At 37.1% G+C, this 22,980-nt stretch overlaps 2 protein-coding genes across 21 annotated transcripts in view; one reads left to right on the top strand and one right to left on the bottom strand.

Moving 5' to 3' along the window:
- CCNI (cyclin I) overlaps positions 1 to 16,373 on the top strand; it is a 40,907-nt gene extending 24,534 nt beyond the window's left edge. For 5 of the 8 annotated variants that reach the window (XM_077882589.1, XM_077882591.1, XM_077882590.1 and 2 more), the window contains 5 exons: positions 3,658 to 3,786; positions 6,999 to 7,073; positions 7,225 to 7,365; positions 7,626 to 7,856; positions 14,762 to 16,373. In XM_077882589.1, coding sequence (XP_077738715.1) covers positions 3,658 to 3,786; positions 6,999 to 7,073; positions 7,225 to 7,365; positions 7,626 to 7,856; positions 14,762 to 15,211 — 1,026 coding nt within the window. In that variant the 3' untranslated portion in view covers positions 15,212 to 16,373. The remainder of the gene's footprint in view (positions 1 to 3,657; positions 3,787 to 6,998; positions 7,074 to 7,224; positions 7,366 to 7,625; positions 7,857 to 14,761) is intronic. The other 3 variants (XM_077882595.1, XM_077882594.1, XM_077882596.1) reach the window with 2 other exon arrangements.
- The window catches only part of SEPTIN11 (septin 11), a 105,083-nt gene continuing 89,738 nt past the window's right edge, over positions 7,636 to 22,980 (bottom strand). For 9 of the 13 annotated variants that reach the window (XR_013371085.1, XM_077882576.1, XM_077882579.1 and 6 more), the window contains one exon: positions 7,636 to 22,645. Coding sequence is in view for 2 of the 13 variants with exons in the window: in XM_077882582.1 (XP_077738708.1) it covers positions 22,630 to 22,645 (16 nt within the window). In the remaining 11 variants the exon portion in view is untranslated. The remainder of the gene's footprint in view (positions 22,646 to 22,980) is intronic. The other 4 variants (XR_013371086.1, XM_077882578.1, XM_077882580.1 and 1 more) reach the window with 1 other exon arrangement.

Here is a 22,980-nt window from a genome sequence, read left to right as displayed (position 1 = left end):
TTGAGGAATCCGTGTAAAAGAAAACAGATTCCTTGACCAGGAAGTACTATCTGGGGTGGGCAGCCAGTTCTGCTTTCCTTTCTTCCTCCCATTCTTCCTTCTGAATATTAGTCATAGAACTTAATTTTTATAAAGCTATCCTGATAATATTACTCTTTAGTACATGTTTTAATTGAATTGAAAAGGTGATTTTAGTATGACTTCCTAAGAGTGAGTCTTAAACTGTTAAACTTGTGGGGTTTTTGCTGTTGCTGCTGCTGTTGTTACTGGTTTTGATTAGTGAGATAATACTAGCCATGCAGGAATGCTTTCTTGGCCCTGGCCTCATATTTTAATATAAGGTATAAAGTCCAAAGACTAGCCATGATCTCTTTCATAACTAGTTGTATTATAATTGATTTAAAATAATTATTTGTATGTAATATTTTTAAATTTGCTTTTTTCTGGGATCATTAGAACAGCAAGTATTTTTAGAGGTGGGAAAGAACAAAACCAGTATTTGAGTGCCTTTTGTATTCTATGTGCTTTCTGTAATTTGAATCATTTAGTTACAACCATGATATCGAATCTGTAGGTAACTGTGTTCCCTATGTTATATACTTTTATAGCATATTTTGTCCATCTTTTGTGGCACTTCTTACAATTATATGTTTGTTATTTAATGTCAAACACCAAATTGGCACATTATATATAATTTGTCATTTAGGGATCTTTTTCTCCTCTATCCCTATTGTATGGCTTTCTGAGCTGAAGGTGGAATTGATGATGTTCTTGTTCCCTATTGCTACTCTGGATCATTGTTCTTTCACCTCCTTTAAGCCTCCCCAGTTTCATCAGGTTCTAGCAACATCTATTTCTCCTTCTGCAAATGTATTTCTTTATTGATTTGTTTGCATGGCTTGCTGAACATTACTTTTTTATTTGTTTTGGCATTTTAGATAAAAGCTCATCCTAGTAGGAATTTAATTTCTCTTGAATGCATAATTCTCTCCATCTAGAAATGTTGTGACTGCCTTTATTCACTTAGTTCCCAGGGACTTTTAGGAGCCCCCAGTCCAGAACTAGATCTTAAAGTAGCAGCTCAGGGCTCTGTGGAAAATGATATATTGTAGAACCAGTGACCATGCTAACAGCTCTTTAACTCAGGGCCTATAGTTGTCAGTCTGTGTCAGCTTTCTCTCACTTTTCCTGAAAAGCCACAGCTCCAGACAATAATGTTTTGCCACCTTTTGCAGACTCTCTGCGTGAGAGAGAATTCAGCTCTGGTTCTAATAACCTAACTCCAGTTTCCTCTGTCATGTTGAATGAACAGGATAGTCTATGCAGGACATAAATTATTTTGCTACTCTGTGCACCCAGAAACTGTCAAGCCCACAGCTTCAGTTTCATGAACTATGTTTCCTTTAAAAAATTTTTTTTAAATATATTTTTTAAAGATTTTATTTATATATTTGACAGAGCAAACAAGAGAGAGTGCAAGTAGGGAGAGTAGCAGCGGGGGAGAGGGAGAAGCAGGCATCCTACTGAATAGGGAGCCCAATGCAGGGCTCCATCCCAGGACGCTGAGATCATGACCTGAGCCACTCAGGTGTTCCCTGTATTTCTTTTTGATTAAAGTAATTATACCACTGATTCTCAGAATATCTGTTTCTAACAGTCTTTTTCACCCACCTTGATTTTATTTGCAAGTCAGAAGAGCTTGAGAATAGGTTATTTCCTCCAGGTTGACTTCATTTCCTATGCTTTAAAGTTCATGGGCTTTAAAAAAACGTAGCTCTTTTCAATGTCTTTAAAATGATTACATCCTCTCCTCACTTTTTAACTTTTAAGGTACACATTCATTACTGTCTTCTATAAGAAGCTTTCATTCTGCTTCCACACAAGACCAAGTGCCTTTCTAGTGTGTTCCTTTAGCACTGTATATGCCTCTCTTTTACACTAATCATTGTGTATTGACATTTTCTGATTGTTTGCCTCATCATAGGGCTTTAAGTTTTGAAGTTCAAACAGAAAGCTTTTTATTCCTTGTATTCCCAGGACCTGCCATATGATAGACACTGAATATTTATTAATATGAACTGTTTTGGTTGTCAGATGTTTTCAGATTATTGTTCATAGTCTTAACACCAGTTTGGTGGTAAGATGTTAATGTGAGAGGTTGTAAATTTTTATCTAACTTTCTTGGCCGTATTTTTTTGTGCAGTAGTCTAGGATCAGTCTTTATTTGACAAAAAGAATTGACTAGAAGGTAGATATATGGCAGTTAACCTTCTTTTTTTTTTTTTTTTGGCAGTTAACCTTCTGAAATACCAGTTACAACTGAGTTTACAGCTAGATGTAAAAATGACATGTGTGATTAGTTGGTTTGGCCAACATTAAGAAATACTTTACTATGTTATGCCAAAATGAAAGAGGAATTAGAAAAAAAAAAAAGAGAGAGAGAGAGAGAGAGAAATTACTTTGCCAGTCCAATGGCAGATTATAATGAGCACCGAGTCATGTATTTCTCACACTAAAGAAAGCCAAGAGGAGGAGAGAAGAAATTCCAACTGAAATACTTGTTTGAGGAGATACATTATGAAAATATATAGCCCTCCTTGCTTTCATAACTCTTAATGTATCTCTCTGTGATAAAAGAATTTCATAAAATTGACCCATAGTAATCAGGTAAGAGGTTTAAGCTATGATCTCTCTACTTTCTAAGGAATGAGATAAATATATTTTAAAGGATTTCCATCTAAAATGGTTATAATTACAAAGATTGCAGTGCTTAGATTAAGCACTTTACTTGTCTGGAACCCTCACTTACTGAAAATACTTTTTCCCACTAATCACAGAGTCATTTCTGTACTCTGTTGTATTTACCTGGTAGAGGTAGTTCTCATGGATCTGTTTAATTTATTATAAGTAGATTATTATTAGGTTTGTTTTATTTGTATTTTTCATGGTGCCTGCAAAACTTGACAGTAAAGATATCGAAATCATTATTGCTTTAAAATGTGTACCTTCTAAAAAGTAAGCCTGTGCTCAGCAGTTTAATATGTAGGAAGCAGTAATGTTATGTGTTTGTTTAATAATCTCTCCACTGGTAAATTAATGCAGGTGAATTTCCCTTTCAATATTCTTCCATGATCTTTAAATGTGTAATTCATCTGGTTGTACCTGGTACTTTTCATTTATTTCTGTTGGCTTTAGTTTTGTTTTTAATGGGCTCTCATTCTATTACCATACTCTATTTATATTTCCTAAGATGGTTTAATGGCTATTTGGTGCCTTAGAAAGAAATTCACTGGGAAACTTAATTCCAAACTACTGTCAGTTGATACTAGTTACCTAACCTTTAAAGTGTTATATTCCCTGAACACCTTAGTTTAATTAAAATACAGGACTGTGGTGACATGACATAGTGAAGATTTTATTTAATAAAAAAATAAGAGAATATTGGGTATTGGTAAATGCTATGACCATTACATAATGTTTTATCTTTGTTCATCTCAAGTTTGATAGATTTTGAGTAAACTTAAAAATGTTTTTGACATATAAATGTATTCCATAGCATTTGCTAACCTTTTAAGAGATAGTTCATTCTTGATGATAATTTGAAATGTCACTTGTTCTCTTTTATTTTTATTTTATCTTTCAATTGTTCCCTTATAGAATGTTTCTCCATCCCAGAGAGATGAAGTGATTCAGTGGCTGGCCAAGCTCAAGTACCAATTCAACCTTTACCCAGAAACATTTGCTCTGGCTAGCAGTCTTTTGGACAGGTTTTTAGCCACTGTAAAGGTAAATATTTTAGGATACACTTAAACACAATGCCTTGTTTGAGGGTTTATATTTTAAACCAAGGGCAATTTGTAAACATTCTAGAAAGTGACAGGGAATGGAAAACCTTAGACATGATTTGTGCCCCTGTAAGAAGGCATGATGTTTTCTATTATTGCTGTAAATTTTTAGAAATGTTTTGAATCATAATCTGTAATTTTCTTTTTGCTATTAGTATTCATAACTTATACTTAACCTATAAAATTTTTGATTTCCTGATTTTATTACAAACCATATATCATCAGCAGAATGTTTAGTCATCTTTTAACATATTGGTGTACTAGATGTTAACAGTGAGGTAGATTAGAAAAGTATAAGCCTTCTACACATTTTTTTCTGTCACTGCTTATTGACTATCCGTAGTGTTTTAAAATACATAAATACTTTCTATTTGGAGTATAGCATACATTTGGAGTATAGCAAGATGAACTGAACATAAGTGGTATATTTTTGTTGAATGACAGCATATGAAAATAAATGAATAAGTTTTATATTGTCTCTGTTGCTATATATCATTGGCTATATTATATGAAATTGGTCATAGTAGGCTCTCAATTGATTTAAATCAGAAAGTTAGCATTTATTTAATGGCAAGGCATAAAAATTAGAAAAGCAATTCATTTGTTGTCATTTGTATGCCTGGGAATATATAAACTGGGGGAACTATGAATTTAGTGCTGAGGATACTGTACTGTGTTATTAAGTATGAAAAATAAAAGTTAAAGAAGAATGGAGTGGAAGAATTTGGATGGCCAGTTACTTTTTTTTTGTTTCACACTTGTACTCTTAAAAGAGACTTGAAGAATCTTTTATTATGATACTAATTGCCTGCAATCTAGGTTATCTGAGATGTCTATTTAATCTTACTATCAAGCCTCCCCTACTAGAGCTAACCTCCCTTTCACAGAGAAAGATGAGTTTAAACGTAATGTACTTTCTTGGTTTTATGTTCTTCACAAATTATTAATAACCTTATTTTAGCTTTTGTCATAGAAAAGATTCTTATGGGCAGCCTGGATGGCTCAGTGGTTTAGCACTGCCTTCAGCCAAGGGTGTGATCCTGGAGACCCGGGATCAAGTCCCACGTCAGGCTTCTTGCATGGATCCTGCTTCTCCCTCTGCCTGTGTCTCTGCCTCTCTCTCTGTGTGTCTCTCATGAATAAATAAATAAAATCTTAAAAAAAATTAAATTAAACATTCTAAACAGATTTGGAGAAGTTACTGGATCAGTTAAAGAATAGTGCCAAGTATCTCATTTTCTTCATAATTCTTTTTTTCTTCATATTTCTTATTTAATGGATCCTGTCATGTTATTAGCAAAGATTCTCTTACTTAGATGGTTATCTATACTGAAAAAATTAACCTAAAATGTATTCATAGTTTGAATACAGTGACTTAAAACAGACCATATAAGGCTGCTCCAATGACTAGAGCCTCAATCCTAGCTGTAGCTCTTTTAAAGTATGGACTCTGAGCCCTAACCCAGAGCTACTGAATCTGAATCTCTAGTTGGTAAGATCTGGATGTCTTTATTTAAAGAAGCAAAAACAAACTACACAGATGACTGATGTATATCCAGGAATGAGAACAACTCTTTGAAAAAAAAAAAAAATCACACTTGCTATTGGGATTCTTTTTATTATAAATTTTTTTGGTACCCTTGACTTTGGAGTTGCATTACCTACCTTGAGTTGTTAATTGTAGGGCTCCTCTTGGGAGTGAACTCTAATTACCTCAAGGATTTGACTTGTTGTATACACTTGGGGGGAAATAAAGGATCCTGGAAAACTCTTAGCCACAAGATCTGCCTTCACTTCCTAAATCACTTGTGTTGTGTTCTTAACTTCTGAGACATAATAGACATGATGGTATTTTTAGAAGTGCTTTCTAAACCATAATGTCTGATTAATGTTAATGATTACATAAAAATATTGATAGTATTGAATCAGCTTTTATTTTTCATATAGGCAGAGGACTAAAAGGTGCCTAGATAGTATGCTACTTACACTGAGGCATTGGTCACTGGCATGCTTATTCAATAAGTAATTAATCAAGGCCACATCAGGTCATTAGAAAGTTTCCCCAATTTTAGAGGAATGTAATATTTCAGTATAAGATAAATGTCAAAACAGGTTTTCTTTGTGTAATGTAACTTAACTCTGTCATTCAATGTAATTGGATTTAATTGTTCTGGTTATTTAAAACTGAATTCTGATGCTGGGTTTGGCAAAACCCTTATTCTATCAATAAGGAAAAGTAGGCCTACCTTATAGATAAGGAAAAGTCAAATTCAAGCCTTCCTATGCATGTCAAACCCTTTAGAAAGTTTTTTCTCCTACTAATTGATTCTGTGTGAATTTAGGAGCTTTTCATTCTCGCCATGGAACCTGAATATGTACATGTTTTTGTGGGCACTTAATTAGAAAATTGCTACTTATCTGCTAACAGTCTATATATAGTTTTTTAAAGCTGGAATAGGGGCAGTCCGGGTGGCTCATTGGTTTAGCACCGCATTCATCCCAGGGCCTGATCCTGGAGACCCGGGATCAAGTCCCACGTCAGGCTCCCTGCATGGAGCCTGCTTCTCCCTCTGCCTGTGTCTCTGCCCCCACCCCCCTCTCTCTCTGTGTCTCTCATGAATAAATAAATAAAATCTTAAAAAAAAAATAAAGCTGGAATAGGTTTATAGTCTTTTTAATGTCTTCTTTCTGGAATAGGTTTATAGTCTTTTTTTTAAATGTTGTTTTCTTTCTCTTTAATTCCCCTAACATCTAGTACATTAATATTACTGATATGACCGGTAAAGAGAGTAAAACTAGCTTATAAAATACACACATGCACAAATTTTTAATTTTTGGAATTGTATTTATTAAATAAATTGTCTTCTAAAATTAAGTTCTTCTCTACTGGGTAGAAATTTAACTTTGGGTAACTAGCATTGGTTGAACTTTTACAATGTAATATCTTAGTGTTGTCATAGAATATAATTATGGCTAGGGTTGTGAAGTTAAAAGTTAGTCCTGATCCTAGAAAGCAGTAGGTAGGAATCAGATTAATTATTCCTTCGAATATTGTGCATACCTGTCTCACATGCATATCTAGTTTTTAAAAATAAACTCTTTTAGCTTTTTGAAAATCACTGAATTGCTTTTTTTCTCTTCAAAATTATTTAGGCCCACCCAAAATACCTGAGTTGTATTGCGATCAGCTGTTTTTTCCTAGCTGCCAAGACTGTTGAGGAGGATGAGGTATTTTCCTTTAAAAATTAGTTGTGCCTGTTTCTTGAAAATTTCTATTTATTAACTTGCTTTCTGTTCACCAGAACAAACACTGAAAATTAGTTTATTTTTTTCTGCCCTCTTCACTCTGCCCTGTTCCCCTCCCCTCTGCTTTGGATAGAGAATTCCAGTACTGAAGGTGTTGGCAAGAGACAGTTTCTGTGGATGTTCTTCATCTGAAATTCTAAGGATGGAGAGAATTATTCTGGATAAGTTGAATTGGGATCTTCACACAGCTACACCATTGGATTTTCTTCACATTGTAAATATACCTAATGTCTCTTAGTTTCCTATTTTAATATGTAATCTTATTTTAGTAACTTAAGAAAGTAGATTGCCCACTCATTTGTTTTGTAGTGATTTTTAGGAAAAAAAATTAGAAATTAGGATATATGTCAAATTTAACTTAAGATATTAATACCTGAGGTTATGTCGATTTCTGTACATAATTTACCTACAACTTTAAAGTAAATCCAGTGTGATGTTCTCGTGATTTTTTTTTTTTATTTTTTATTTTTTCAGTTTCATGCCATTGCAGTGTCAACTAGGCCTCAGTTACTTTTCAGTTTACCCAAACTGAGCCCATCTCAGCATTTGGCAGTTCTTACCAAGCAACTCCTTCACTGTATGGCCTGTAACCAACTTCTACAATTCAAAGGATCCATGCTTGCTCTGGCCATTGTTAGTTTGGAAATGGAGAAACTTATTCCTGACTGGCTTCCTCTTACAATCGAACTGCTTCAGAAAGCACAGGTAGGTGTCAGTCAAATTAAGTGTTCATTTTCAGTTCTTGTCTTATTGGGGATACGTAGGGCTACTGGATGATTGTAAAATTAAGAGACCTTTCTAATTTGTACTGGCAAACCACTTTGAAGAGGAGATAAGAGTAAAGTAATAAATACTTTAAACTTACAGGCTAGGTGAACTTTTTTCTCTTGTAACGCTTAGATAGTATTTTCTTGCTTTTCAACCCTTCTTCTAAGTTACTTAAAATCTTTAAGTAGTAAGATTCTCTATATTATATTGTCCTTTTGTTTTGTATGAAGAACCTTCCTAGCTATATGTGTAGGTTTAATCATAGTACTTCTTAACTGTATACTTCACTTATTTTGTAAAAGGTAAATTAAAAACATAAATGGCTAGAAGTTGCTTTTTAGACAAGCAAATAATTTATTGTTGGCTAGAAAGTCAAGTATTTGTACTAGACTTTGGCAAGTAGAACTTATCTTTCTGAAAGAGGTTTTGTCCTGGTAGTTCCTATTATTGCCTAAGATTATTCCATCACTTCTATCTGCAAATTGACAGAAAATGTTATAGGCCAGTTTATATAGACAGTTATCGACTGTCTATATAAAATGTACAAGTTTTAATGGAGAAAATTCTCATTCAAATGGAAAAGTTAGTAAAGGGTGCTATATGTTGGCAACTACTTTGGATAAGCTTATTGGTTGTATTCATGTCATCAAATAGAACTTAAAGGTTTACATTTGCTGTAAACCATACCCCTTGCCAACTGAATCCATAAAAGACTGTGTGTGAATAGTGTACTTTCCTTTTACATATCCCTATTTATTCTTATTTGGTGGTAGTTATTCTGATTTATTTTATTGGATTGTCTTTAGAGAAAAGAGAGTTAAATTCTGAGCTTACGTAATTACATTTTGTAATAAAAAAGAACTAAGTTTAGCAAAGAGCTGCAGTTATTGAACTTAGAGTACTGTAAAAGAGAATAATACTTGAATTTGGTGTTTTATAAGCTGCTTAATAGATCTCATGGATGTGAACTGTAAAAGTTAGCACACATGTAAGAACCTCAGTGCTACCTCTCAGCTCTGAGAATTTCAGTTCCTAGTCTGTGAGCAGAGAAAGATTAAAAGCCTTTTCATAAAAAGGTTGGTGATCAGAGCAATATATTAGCTAGATCAGAGCAATATATTAGCAATACATTAGACAAGGCCCGTGCCTCGTCTGTGTGCTTTGTTCCACTGTTTTTAGCATGGCTCTCCTTGTTCTATGTCCCTAGGACAGGCATATGATGTTAGTTGTAACACAGGCTGTTTCTCCTTTACAAGGGAGATATGTTCTATTATTAATTTTTTTTTTTTTTAAGATTTTACTTATTTATGAGAGAGGCAGAGACCTAGGCAGAGAGTGAAGCAGGCTGCATGCAGGAAGCCCGATGTGGGACTCCATCCCGGGACCCCAGGATTACACCTTGGGCCGAAGGCAGGCTCTCAACCACTGAGCTACCCAGGTGTCCCGATATGTTCTCTTAATGGCATATCTTAGATTGTTAAAATTGAGAAGTATTTCTTTCCATTGAAATAAATGCTATCATGAAAATAAATTCTAGGAGATAGTTGCTATTTAGTGAGAATTTTTAGAAATTATCATAAACTACCATATAAGAATACTGTGGCACAGGAAATTTACTTTGCCTACCTATGGTGTTGGAAAGTGAACTTGAATATTAATCATTTACATGAGACTGTGGGAGTAGGGGAAGGGATATTAATAGAAAACTTCTACATTCCATTTTTCATTTTTTTATTGGAACAGTTGACATCTTTATTTTTAAAAAATATTTTATTTATTTATTTATTCATGAGAAACAGAGAGAGAGAGGCGCAGAGGGAGAAGCAGGCTCCATGCAGGGAGCCTGACATGGAACTCGATCCTGGGTCTCCAGGATCACACACTGGGCTGAAGGCGGTGCTAAACTGCTGAGCCACCCAGGCTGCCCCTGTTGACATCTTTAAATGCTCTGACTTGGTCTCTTTGCCTATTCCCAAAGCTAGTAGAGAAAATTTACTATATGAGGTATTACTGTCACAAAGAAAGGATAGACTCTGAAGCATAAATAGTAAGACTGTTGTAAATAGCATTTGTATTCTCTAGCTTTGAGAGCTTGTTCTCTACTAAAAAAAATACTGGAGAATATGCTTATTCTCTTTCATAAGTCTTCTGGTGTTTGGTGCTGTAAGAAGAATGTTCACTGAAATTTGTTCCTTTTTATTGAAGGAGTATTACGGATTTAGAACTTGAAGAAATCTTTGAAATCATTTCATTCATGTATATATCTTAAACCTGCAGTCCAGGGAACTTGGGACTTTCTCAGAGACATACAGGACTGCTTAATAAAGAACCAGTGCTTTCCCATGCACACCTTAAAGATTTAGTTCAGTGGTTTTCAGAGTTTCTTTTAGAACTGGAATCCTTCCCTTGACTCCAACAAAATCTTGTACACAATCCCAGAATATAAAGTAGGAAAATACTACTTTCTAATATGTATTTGGGGCAGAGACCTGTTGGGTGCAGTCTCACTCAGCATGGCCTCTCCCCTTCTGCAGGCTGTTAGGACATAGTTTAAAAAACATTGTTCCATTCTCTTATGTGAATAGTTATAGTCCACAAACATGTATTGAAAAATCTGTGGTCTAAGGCACTGGGGATACAGTGATTGTAAAAAAAATGAAAAAAGGTCTCTGCCCATATAGTATTCAAATTATAATGGAAAAGATAGTTAAAAACAGTATCACAGACTTTGGGACTTGGTCTAAACAGTTCTCTAAAACTAACTGGGACTGATAGCCAACATATGTGGCCCAAACCTGATGGATCCTGATTCTTTAAGGTTCAAGACTGTCTTTGCTGCATTCATTTGTGTTTAGGTAGGAGTATCAGGTCTAATATCTTTGTAATTAGACGTGTGATAAGGCCATGTACTATCAAACATTCTCTCTGCATTCTTGGTTCTAGCATAGGAAATTTTTGCAACGTATTGGTGAGATCATGCCAGAATTACTTCTGACGTGTTTGCCAGTGTCCTGGTTTGAGGGGACTACTGATGTCCATCATAGACAACCCCATACTGTGAGGAGACCACTCTCACTGGCTCTGTCTTTATTCCCTCTGACTGCAGACAAAGTACAGTGAGTGTTCCTGGTTTGAAAGGCAAGCTTCCTTCCTAGTTGCCCAACCCTGCTTCACTTAGCTCCCATGATACCTGTTGGTCACCTTTCTGGAATGGCTACACTTCTTTCTGTTATCCCTTCTTTCATTGTTCTACCTCTGTATCTACACTCATATTCTCCTTTTTCTGATTAATGTGACCCACTGAGCATTTCAGGATGTTAACTCTACTGAGTTGAGTGAGTGTAATCATCTCCCTCATCCCTAGCCCGGCAGTAAAGTAGCAGGCCTTCCCCATCAGGGTCTTGAGGGTTCGTAAGGCCAGACTGCTGCAGCAGGTGTTTTCAGTGCTTCGTGCTGTCCATGTCCAGCAAACCTGGGGCCATCTGAACCTGTCATGTGTGTTGTGTTCTTCTGGTCAGTAACCCATCCGGCTGTCTGCCCTATAGACTTTCAATGCTGTCTGCCTCACCTTCCTTGGTGAGCTACATTACAGTTGTGTTTTTCTTGCAAGGGTTACTTAAAAATGGTTCCCATTATTTGAAATTTGGAAAGATAGTCATGAAAACTATCACTAAATGTCCTCTTAACATCCTGCAATTAGAATGAGTTTGTTTTATATCTTTTTATTACAGTTTCATTAAAGGACTTGTCTGGTGTCTGAAGTTATTATGGTAATTCCAGTTTATGTGCTTGTTTTGTCTTCTCTACTGGATCTCAACAAATCATACTTGATTTGTTTCCTTAGAACAAATTCAGGTAGTAGATTAGAAGGAATTTCTTTTGATATAGGATTTAGTTGGATGGAAATAGAGTTTACATAGATGATATTGGTTTGAATAATGTCTTTATCATTTTTCAAAATGCAGTTGACTCTTGAACAACACAGGTTTGAACTGCACTACAGTACACTACTGTAAATGTGTTTTCTCTTTCTTAGGATTTCCTTAATATTTTTTCTCTGGCTTTATTGTAAGTATAATACAAAATATCTGTTATTTGACTTTATGTTATTGGTAAGGATTCTGGTCATTAGGTTATTTAGTAAAGTTTTTGGGGAGTTGAAAATTAGATGCAAATTTTTCTACTATGGGAGTTGGTTCCCCTAACTGCCGTGTGTTGTTCAGGGGTCAACTGTATAACTTTCTGTTAACTTTTTTTCACAGAGAAAGATTACAATGGCATAGTTTTCCTTTTACTTAAAATACATGTCCTTTTTCAAACCACACGTCTGTGTGAACTCTGTTTTGTAGTGTTCTGTGATGTTAAGCCCAGTGATCAAGGCATTAGAATATTTGTGATACTTTTACCTTTCTAGGCCCCTAAATATTAGTCATTTGCTAAAGAACAGTTTATTAAAGTAAAGTAGTAAGTACTTTTCAGAAATAATTTTTATACTATAACCTTTTCACTTCCCAATTTCTTTCATTTCTGTCATCTCCCTTTTGTTTGGCCTTCTTGAAATATTGACAGAGGTACTTCTCTCCTTAACCATAAACCCCCATCCTTCTTCTGTGTTTTTGTTCCACTCTTTTTATTATGGCTCAGCTTGTTCTGCATCCCTGGGACATGCTAAGTCCTAGCCTACAGTTGTAAGCTTCATAGTTGGGGACTATCTTTAAGTATTATGAATTCTTTTAAGGGAAGAAAAAAAAAATTCTAAGACTAGCTAGTAGTAGTATACCCTTAGGGTGCTATCTAGTGTCTTTCAAACAAGGGAAAAAAATTAGTGAACCAAATGGTAGAAATTAAAAATGGTCATTTTTCTGTATTGTTTCTGAAGAGTTTAGGCATTTTAACATTTGTACTGTGATAACACCTGCCTTTCATTCTTCTTTCCACTTATACTTTTCTGGGTAACAAATAATGAATATTTTTAGTGATAAAACCAGTCTTGTGACCAAGTGTGTTCGTTGTTCTTGCAGATACGTTATTTTCCTTTATTTTCTCTGTGGTATTGCAAACAGTCATGCTGTGTACTGTAGGTTATATAGGTATGAATAAAATGTGGTTAAGAAATATCCAAAAATGGGCAGCCCCGGTGGCCCAGCGGTTTGGCGCCGCCTTCGGCCCAGGGCGTGGTCCTGTAGACCCTGGATCAAGTCCCACATCAGGCTCCCTGCATGGAGCCTGCTTCTCTCCCTCTCCCTCTGCCTCTGCCTCTCTCTCTGTCATGAATAAATAAATAAAACCTTAAAAAATAAAAAATATCCAAAAATACTTATAAAATACACAAGACTGGAAAGTGATCCCTGATAGGTAATAATCTAGTAGGTTTCCTGGAGATGGTGAGTTAGCCAGACCTGGAAGGAATAGGTAATACAATTTCAACAGATAGAAATAGGATGAACCAGGGGTAAAGTAAGAGAGAGCAAGCTGTGCGCAGACTAGAGAGTGCAGGCCTGTTTGGCAGAAATGGGGAACACAGCGTAGGATACACCAGGAGATAAGACTGAAAAAGAAGGTTGGGGTCAGATTGTGGAGAGTCTTATGCCAAGCTAAAAAGGTTAGCTTATTTCTGGTAGGCACTGAGGGGGCCGCTAAAATATTCAAATAGGGGAGAAAATGTATGTTGTTAGAGGAAGATTATTTTATTTATTTTTAAATTTTATTAATTTTTTTAAAAGATTTTACTTATTCATGAGAGACACAGAGAGGCAGAGACAGGCAGAACGAGAAGCAGGCTCCATGCAGGGAGCCTGATGTGGGACTCAATCCTGGGACTCTGGGATCAAGCCCTGAGCCAAAGGCAGCCACTCAACCTGTGAGCCACCCAGGCATCTCAGAGGAAGATTATTTTAACTAATTACAGGGAAAGTAGGACAGAGAGACTAATTGTACTCTTTACCACAGGTAAGATTTTGAAAGCCTTCCATGTGTAGTCATTGTACTAGAAAAGAAACTTAGGGAATAAAGATGAATATGATGCAATACCTGCCTTTTGGGGGCTTATAGTCTATAAAGGAAAAGCTTAATGGTTAAGCAGATTATTTTAATACAGTGTGATGTGAGTATGGTGACAGGCTGAAATAGAAACAGATTCTGGAAGGGGCATGGGGGAGTCAAAGGGTAGCTTCAGAAAGGATACCTGAACTATCCTGAAGAATACGAAGGAATTAGTGAAACCTCCAAATTAAACAAAAACGGTTCTTGTTCATGTTGTCAAGCCTACTAATTTCTACAAAAATATAATTTATCAGAAGTTCTCATTGGCTATTTAAAAAAAACACTTGTTCTAAATTATTGGCTATTTTAAAAACAAAATTGTTCTAAATTCTTAGCCAGGTGATCTTCCCCATCTCTTAAAGTTTTTCATACCTCTGGTTTTTTTTTTTCCCTAAATTCTTAATCAAGTTTATGTTTGTTCCTTGGTCTTCGTGAATAGATTAGAAGAGGCAAAGAGGGTGGGGTGAAGGGTCTTCTAGCCAGGGGGAGTAGACTGCACAAAAGTAGATGTTAGATTTATATAGTGAACAAAAGAGAATAGTTTCTGTTTTCATGAAGATGTTCACCGTATCATTGCAAATACAGAATTTAAGTTTCAAAGAGTCTGACATTAGAAGTACAGATTTGGACATGTTCCCTAAGAAGATGATAGGTAGACTGGAGAAATAGAGGAGTTTCAATTAGAAGGTGTGGGGAGAGAAAAGAAAGCTGGGGAGGAGGGAAGGTGGTCAGCAAAATGACAGAGTAGTCTATATTAACTACATGATCAACTTTGTGGGTTTTTTTCCCTCCTGGCCCAGATGGATAGCTCCCAGCTGATCCACTGTCGGGAGCTCGTGGCACATCACCTTTCTTCTCTGCAGTCTTCCCTGCCTCTAAATTCCGTTTATGTCTACCGTCCCCTCAAGCACACCCTGGTGACCTGTGACAAAGGAGTGTTCAGATTACATCCCTCCTCTGTCCCAGGCCCAGATTTAGATTTCTCCAAGGACAACAGCAAACCAGAAGTGCCAGTCAGAGGTGCAGCAGCCTTCTACCATCATCTCCCAGCTGCCAGTGGGTGCAAGCATACCTCTGCTAAACGCAAAGTAGAGGAAATGGAAGTGGATGACTTCTATGATGGAATCAAACGGCTCTATAATGAAGATAATGCTTCAGAAAATGTGGGTTCAGTATGTGGCACTGATTTATCAAGGCAAGAGGGACATGCTTCCCCTTGTCCACCTTTGCAGCCAGTTTCTGTCATGTAGCCTCAAGTGTTACCTTTAAGTGCAAACTAAGGTAGACTACTCTGAGAGTGGGAACATGGAGAACCATGGAAAGGCTATATAAAGGTATATACCTTATCAGGCTGATTTGAAGTGAGCCAGAAAAAAAAAAAAAAAAAACATTTACTTTTGTGGTAAATTATAATCAACATTATTTAAGCATAATAAAGACCAAAAAAATAAATAAATAAATAAAATTCAGAAGATCCAATTTTTTTTTTTTCCAAGTAAAAATTTTTTTGTAGTGTTTGTCAGTTCCATCCTTTCTCTACTAAAATGTAATGGAGATTGTACCCATATAAAAAATTCATATTCAGTGTTTTTTTTTTTTTTTAAAGTTCCAAAATTCATAGCTGGCACACACCCTGTCTCCAGCATCCTGATTTAATTTTCCTCGTTTTTGTTTGCTGCTTTATTGACTACTTAATGAACTTTATGCATGTTGATCTGTATAGCCTGACTTCCACTGATTAGGAAACCCTCAAAATTACTTTTTTAGCAATTTAGTGAATAAATTATTTCAGTCTGGCAGCCATGTTTAATCCACGATTCAGATTGATCCAAAAAGGGTTCTTCAAAATTGCCCCATGTGAATGAGAGGTGGTAATAGAAAAAGGACTAGCATTACCACATTGATTTTGTGTTTGTCTCATTTCAGTTCCTGGAGTTCAGAAACAAAATTATTGTTTTCATTTTTATCTTAATTTAGAACTTAAAAGTGGCATGTAATTATAATTAGGGCACTGTTAGATTTGTTGAAAGCATATTTGACATTTGTATAAAAGAATTTGTGATAAAGTTAATATATCCAGGTGCTCACCAAAGAAATATCAAATGATTAAGGTTTTGGTTTCTTTTGTTTTTGGTAACTGGTCAGTTTTCACTCATTTCTAATCAGTAGGAGAGACTCTCTAGATATTGGGACAGCTCTATGATTTGGGTCTGTAACATGTAATAACTGAATTCAGTACCCTAGATTTATGTTAAGCTATTAGTATTTTCTTGATGAAAATTACCCTACCTGTATTTCTCCTAATTTCTGGATCCTGGGCTCCTTATGCAGTCTGAGGAAGGTATTACAGTCAGAACCGTGTACTGATGATAAAAGCCTCTGGTAGCAATAAAGTTGTCCTTAACCTTTGTATCTTTAACTTTTTTCTGCTTGCAAAGAGGTACAAGTTCCTATTGCTTAGGCACTGCTACTTCAACTACAGAAACTATAAAAATCCCAAATACATGCTCAAAGAAAATAAAACATGAAGGGGATTTAAATGTGACTGAGGATTAGGTTTTGACATAAGAATTTTTCTTCTGTATCCTTCTCTCACCCTCCAAACAGTGAATTTTCATCTGAGGGAACAGTTTGAGAGAGCACGCTAGACCTGCATCTAGATAACGTCATTTTTAGCCCACTGGTTGGTTCCAGGTTAGCAGAGCCAAGAGTATTCTCAGGTCAGCATTTGACTTGTGGTAAGGTGGACTGCCTACCTACTTAGGACCTTAAAATCCATTCAAATGGGAAACTTTTGCTTACATGTAAGTACAGGAAGTGGGAGAGAAGATTTAAAAAATGAACTATTTATGGGTGAAGATAGCAGGAGATTGGCTTTGTAGATACACATTTTAAAAAATCCCCCTTATCCTAATTTTCATCTGGTCGGTTTCTTAATTCTCCTGCATTGTGGGAGCTCTGAGAAATTTACAACTACATATATTCATCACTTCTACAGAATAAATGGCACTTAATCCTTCCTACCTCCATTTAACAGATAATAAGCACTTTTGTTGTATAAGCTAATGATAAAAATTGAGTCTAGGGTCAGGATGTTTCTAGTCAGCTGCTACAGATTGAATTAAAGTTAGAGGGCAGTAAAATTTCAATTGGTTGATTTGGAGGTTTTCTAATCTTACCAAAAATTGATGATGAATCAGTTTGGAACATGGTATTGTTTTCATGGGAAACTGAATTGGGGTGGGTGGGCTGCTAGCTCTAATGCCTCAAACCTGTTTAACCCATAGTTCAATTAAATGATGGAACGCTGGGGACCAGACCTTCCTGAGCACTATTTCACTTCACTGTCCCAAAGACCTGATCTACCATAGGGTCTTGGCTCTGAGGGGCCTGAGCTCATGAATTTAGACAGAAAAAGCACAGTTTTCTTGAACAGCATGGAACTTCTCATTAAGAATGCTCCTGTTCATTGTCTCGATTTTCTTGATGAAAATTACCCTACCTATTATTTTTCCTAATGACTTCTGGATCCAGACTTGGGTGCCTGCCCCCTAAAGTAGTATTTCTTTTCTCTTGTGTTAGAAACAACATGTATGTGTGTCCTCTGTAGTCTACATACCTGGATTTATAAGCTTCCTAATTTACTGATTCTGGAGTTCCTGAAATAAAGTCAGTCATGCTTGAGCATTACTGCCCAGAGCAGGACAGTGGCCTTTCACTTAACAATGTGATTAAGCTGCTGGCACTTGGCCAACATGGTGAGGCGCTTATCCTTATCCTTAAGGTAGTTTGTACGTTTTCAGCTGGAAAAGGGAAGGTATTGTGCCAGATGTTCTCACAACCATCCTGAAAGATCATATCCCTGCATTAGCAAGTTGAGGGTTAGAGAATCGTCTCATGCCACATAGCTAAGAATTTTTAACAAGGTTCAATTTCTCACTTCAATCTTCACCCATTGTATTTGCTAACATGAAGTTTTTTTTAACATGATTGTTATCTCTGAAGCCTCCAAAACTCTAGAAATTAGCCTTTAAATGTTTGAGAGGGTCTCCTATCTATGCCCAGTATTAAATAATGTTTTGAGCTTTGGCCACTAGGTGGTGCTTCTAGAAAAACAAAGCATCTTTTTAGAGTTTTGGGGAAAAACTGAGTTACTTAGGTTTACTGCATGAGAATGAGCAGTTGAACACTCGTCTCTTTGCGAAACATTAACATTTGCAGTTGCAGAATCACAATTTAAGGCACGGGAGTCCTGTATATCTGGGACTGAGGGAAAATGAGCAAGATCTGCCGTAGTATGGGGCAGATTGTGTCTAGCTAGGTCTCATACCAAAACCCAAAACAGAACCAGTTTTACAAAACGAATCCTAAATTTTCCAAGTTGCCTAGCCCTGCAAAGTAACCTAGAAATAAAATGGAGAAGACTTGTTCCCACATCCGTGAACCTTGCTGCTTTCAGTTTGAACTGTATTTGACCCAATTCATTCAGACAGAAAAGATGAAGTACAGGCATATATAACATTGGATGCATCAAGGAATTAAAAGCTTTCTCTCACCATAATAAATTTAGTGGCCATATAAAATGTACTATTACCTTACTATCTCTGGATTATTGAAAAGGCATAGTAAGAGGTAACCAAGAATGTCTTACCAGAGAAATTGGGGAAGAGTTTACAGCTCATTTTTAGTTTCCAGGAGCTTCTGAGTAAAGGGTAAAATGGGAAAAACCTCTCCCTTTCTTGACTATAATCAGCGCATCAAATGTCAGAATTGTTGATCTTACTGTGTTACACAACAGTACAGTAATAGGAAAGCACAGGCCCAGTGAACTGGTTTCTCATTTCTCTGAAACAGCTTATTTTGGTAGGCAAGAGGACACTCTAGAATGAAGAGCAACCTTAAGCAAGCAACCACTGAGAGGCAGTCTGGGCAAGGTGGGGGAGGAGAGGGCTTCTGCTTTTCAGAATACAGTCTGTCTTTAGCAGTTTCGCAGAGAAAGGGCTTACCTTTTCTTTTGCTCCAAAACTTTTCTGTGTTCATGAGCTATACAGAGACAAGTGCAATTCATAGTGTTTGGCTACATCCCCAGCATCTAATGTAGGCCTGGTACAGTAAAGCAAACGACGTATTAGGGAAGGGAGAGAGAAAAGGGGTAGGGAAGGTGGATGGATGGATGTAAATAGCACGGAGAACTGGAACAGCACCTTCACAGATCTGAGAGCATTGTGCAGAGGGTACACAGTTGAACCAAACCCCAGCACTTTATTCTGTACTCCCTTTCCCATATACACACGTACATGTGTGTGTGTGTTTGGGGGGGGGGGGGAGTGGATAGGGACCAACTTCATTATAATAGTCTCTGCCTTCTCTGACCTAGGTGCTGTAGTGTTGAAAAAGTTTCCATAGTGGGCTGAAATGCCATTCAATTCACAGCACTGTGGTAACCGATTGGAGGCAGACATGAGATCTTCATTTGTGCCTGCCTCACACTATGTTCTACTGACTACCCAAAGATCTCATTCGTGTACAGCTACTTGTCAGAATAGGAAGGTTGGAAAGGGAGGAGTGGACTTGTAGGCTCAGAATTAGTCTTTTCAAATGAACATATTAAATCCCTTCACCAACCGGGGAGTTTCAGCTACTTGGTAGAAACTGATCGGAAGGCCAGATGGTATCCATCACAAGGACTAAATGGCATGGTCTTAAGAACTCAAGTACAAGGATCTTCAAAGCGATCCACATTGACATCACTGTCAGTCTCCAGGACGGAAAGACGACAGTCATCTGCAAAGCAAAAGGTTTTGTGTAGAAGCATTTAAATACAATGAAAATTATGTACTTAGTTTTTCAGATACTTAGGAACTGTTTACTTATAATAAGCTGGGCCAATAGGCAAAAATGATCAATAACTAAGAGAGAGGTTTCATTTTATAGTTGTCAGGAATTGGCGGAGGGGAGAGTTTGGTGAAGCATATTGGGAAGATGACCTAATTTTTTTCTGTCCCAGCAGCTCAGCAGATACTGATTCAGAAGATTTCTCTCTATACATGGGCTGTGCCAATCTCAAGTTGACCATCTAGACTACACTTGCTGAAAGTAATAAGGCAGTCTATATCTGAAATCGAGTAATGTTTTTATTTTAAAAGACTAAATGAAAAATACCCGTTACCAATGGAAACCGGTTCAGATGACTCAGTTCTTGCTCTGCTTTTCCACAATCTAGCTTGGGATAAGCAAATAATTATTACTGATAATAGTTAGCCCTGGAGTGGTTTCACAGCTCCTAGGTTCTCAAGTTCTGCTGGATGACCAACTATCTGTTTTATCAACACTTGAGAAAAGGAACCAACTAGGGTAAAATGCCAAATCAACGGAGAGGACAGTGCACTTGATCAGTGGCGTCCGTGATCAGCTTGCCCTAGGTAGCTGAACAGAGGCCAAGCTAGAGTAACCTGTTCCCTATACTTCCTCTAACCTGGCCAAGGGACTAGCAACAATAGACTACACATTTCTTTAATTAAAGAAAAAAAGGTGCCTGATCTGACTTTTAAATGTTGCTCAAAAAATGTCTTTACACCTTGATGCAGAATTTTAAAAAATGAGTGACAGGGTTAATTAAGTTCATATTAAAATATTAAAAATAAAATCAATTATTATACTTAGTGCTTACAGTGGTTTCACGTTATAGGGTGTTTGTGTTTGACTTACAAAACTGATATGTCATGCTCTGGCATCAGTTAAAGGAGTTGGGACCCACTTATCTACCCCCAAGCCACTGGTGACATCACTAACAGATTTATACCTTTATCGATTATAATGTAATATGGAGGGGAGGATGGCTCTTGACGCTTTTATTTTGACCATGTAGTGGCTCTGATGCATTTGACTTTATTGCATTTAAATATATCTAAGAAAGCCTCTTGCCAACATGCTCATCCAATTGCTCTAAATGACCTCCTTCCAAAAAGTAAAAGGACTCAAGAGGCAGGGACTTTTGCTTCATCATTTCACCTTTCAACAGAAAACCATGTTACCATTCTCAAATAGAGGGGAACACTCCTACAGATCTTTACCAAACGCAGCTCATGCCACCAATAGTTTTTATGGTCTTCCCTATAGGGGGCTGAAAAATGAGGAAATAAGCTAAGACTGTGGACCAGTAATGAAATTATAAGGTAACTTAAAATGCATGTTCATGGTCTAAAATAGAAATGAATTTGAAAGTTGTCCCTTGATTATGAAAACTGCCCCTTAGAGGTGACTGCTAATAAAGTAAAAGTAGCCCTGCCTCTCTAGCCCCTCACAAATGGGTCAGCATTCGAAATCATAGCCTCAATGGCTGGAAGTGTGTGTGTTTGTACGTTGGGGGTGTTTTAAGTGAATTCCAGCAAAATCTTTTTTCACAGCCATGGTAGAGAAAACCATCTGAGTAACTTGGAGGACAATGTGGATCAGAACCACATTGTAATGATGCTGTCACCTGGGACAGGTTTTATACTTTGCTGTTCCCATGGACCGGGACACAAAAACTCTGGAAACAAGGTAAAGCACAGCTTCACAATAAATAAAAAGGCAAGGATGCGCCAGAAAGTTATTTTAAGGTACCTTTAAGTATAAATTGAGTCCTAGAGGGAAAAGTCCTCTGCCCAACACTGGCACATTTTTAGCATGATTACAACTTGGAGGTCAAAATCCCAGTGACAGCAGAGGGATTTCTTTTGGTTGTATCTGAGATGAGATATTCTCTTAAACAGAATTGTGACTTAAACTTCACTTGAATTTCCCCTTTAAAAACTGGTGTAATTTTGATACCAAACTAAGTTTGAATAATCAATACATAAAGCAGAACTGGCTAACTGGAAAAAAAATTTTTTTTCCCGAAAACAGAATCCCAAACCCAAAACAACTTATATAAGAGATGCAGGTCACAGAAAAAGAGTTAAATAAAACAACAGTGGTTCCTGAATTTAAAGGAAGGATGCCCACTTCTCTCTCTCAAGAGGCAGATGGTCAGCTGAAAAATAAAAACATTGCATCAATAGAACACTCCAAATAAAAAAGTTGTAGCCATCTGTTCATTCATGCAATATCAAAAGTTAAAAAAAAAAAATCCCAAACTCCAAGACAACCCATAAAACTAACGAAAGGGAGAGTGTTGCCCAGATCTTATGACCTGATTGACAGTTGAGGGTCCTGATGGGGCTGCTCAAAATGTTGCTTATGGGACAGAGAAGTCGAGTTAACATGAGATCGAGTTTGTGGGGCCTGGAGGTGGCTGACCACCTCTGAAGAAGGGGCGAGCTGTCTTCATCCGTGAGTTCTCGGATCAGCAACTTCAAGAATGTGACAGCTAAGCGAGAGGATCCCAACACATGGCTACCTTGGGTCTTGGCCCAAGTTCTCTTTTTCACTCAATTTCCTTTTAAGCATTATTAAGTATTCCTGGTTTTGGTAGTGAGAAGTCACTTAGGTAACCACCGTAGGCAGTGGTTTGTAAACAGACATTGACAAATACAAACAGCAATGCGGTATTTGACCCGGACTTTAAAAGAATAGGAGGCGATGGTGGAAATGAGGTAACTCTTCCCCAACACGTGTGAACAGACAGCTCCTGCTCTTCTAATGCTCTATGTCCATTAGGAGAGAGTAGGGCTTGTCAACAGGATGGTTACATAAAGAAGAAGCTACAGAAGAGAAAAAAGAAAGATTCAGATTCAAATTTGATTCTTCAAGTTAAAAAAAAAAAAAGGAGCTTTTCTACAACAACTGGGAAAGAACAGCAGCGTGTCAGTAAAAGGGATGACTTCCGTGAGCAGAGCCAGGAGTGAGCAGCCCCAGCAGCGCTGACACCAGAGGCCGGGGAAGAAGAGGATACCTCAGCTGGGCCCGGGGGCAGTGGGGTGCCACGGACAATAATCAGGACAGAAGGGGAGGGGAACAGGGGAGAGAAAGGGTGGCAGAGACCATATGTGAAGTACAGGATACCACATGGCAAGTATCTCAGAGAAGTTGCTGCTGC

This window comes from Canis aureus, chromosome 33 (genome assembly GCF_053574225.1).
Source record: "Canis aureus isolate CA01 chromosome 33, VMU_Caureus_v.1.0, whole genome shotgun sequence".
In the NCBI taxonomy this organism is placed as follows: Eukaryota; Metazoa; Chordata; class Mammalia; order Carnivora; family Canidae; genus Canis; species Canis aureus.
The sequence above is the reverse complement of the archived record's forward strand: the minus strand, read 5'-3'. Positions and strand labels throughout refer to the sequence as shown.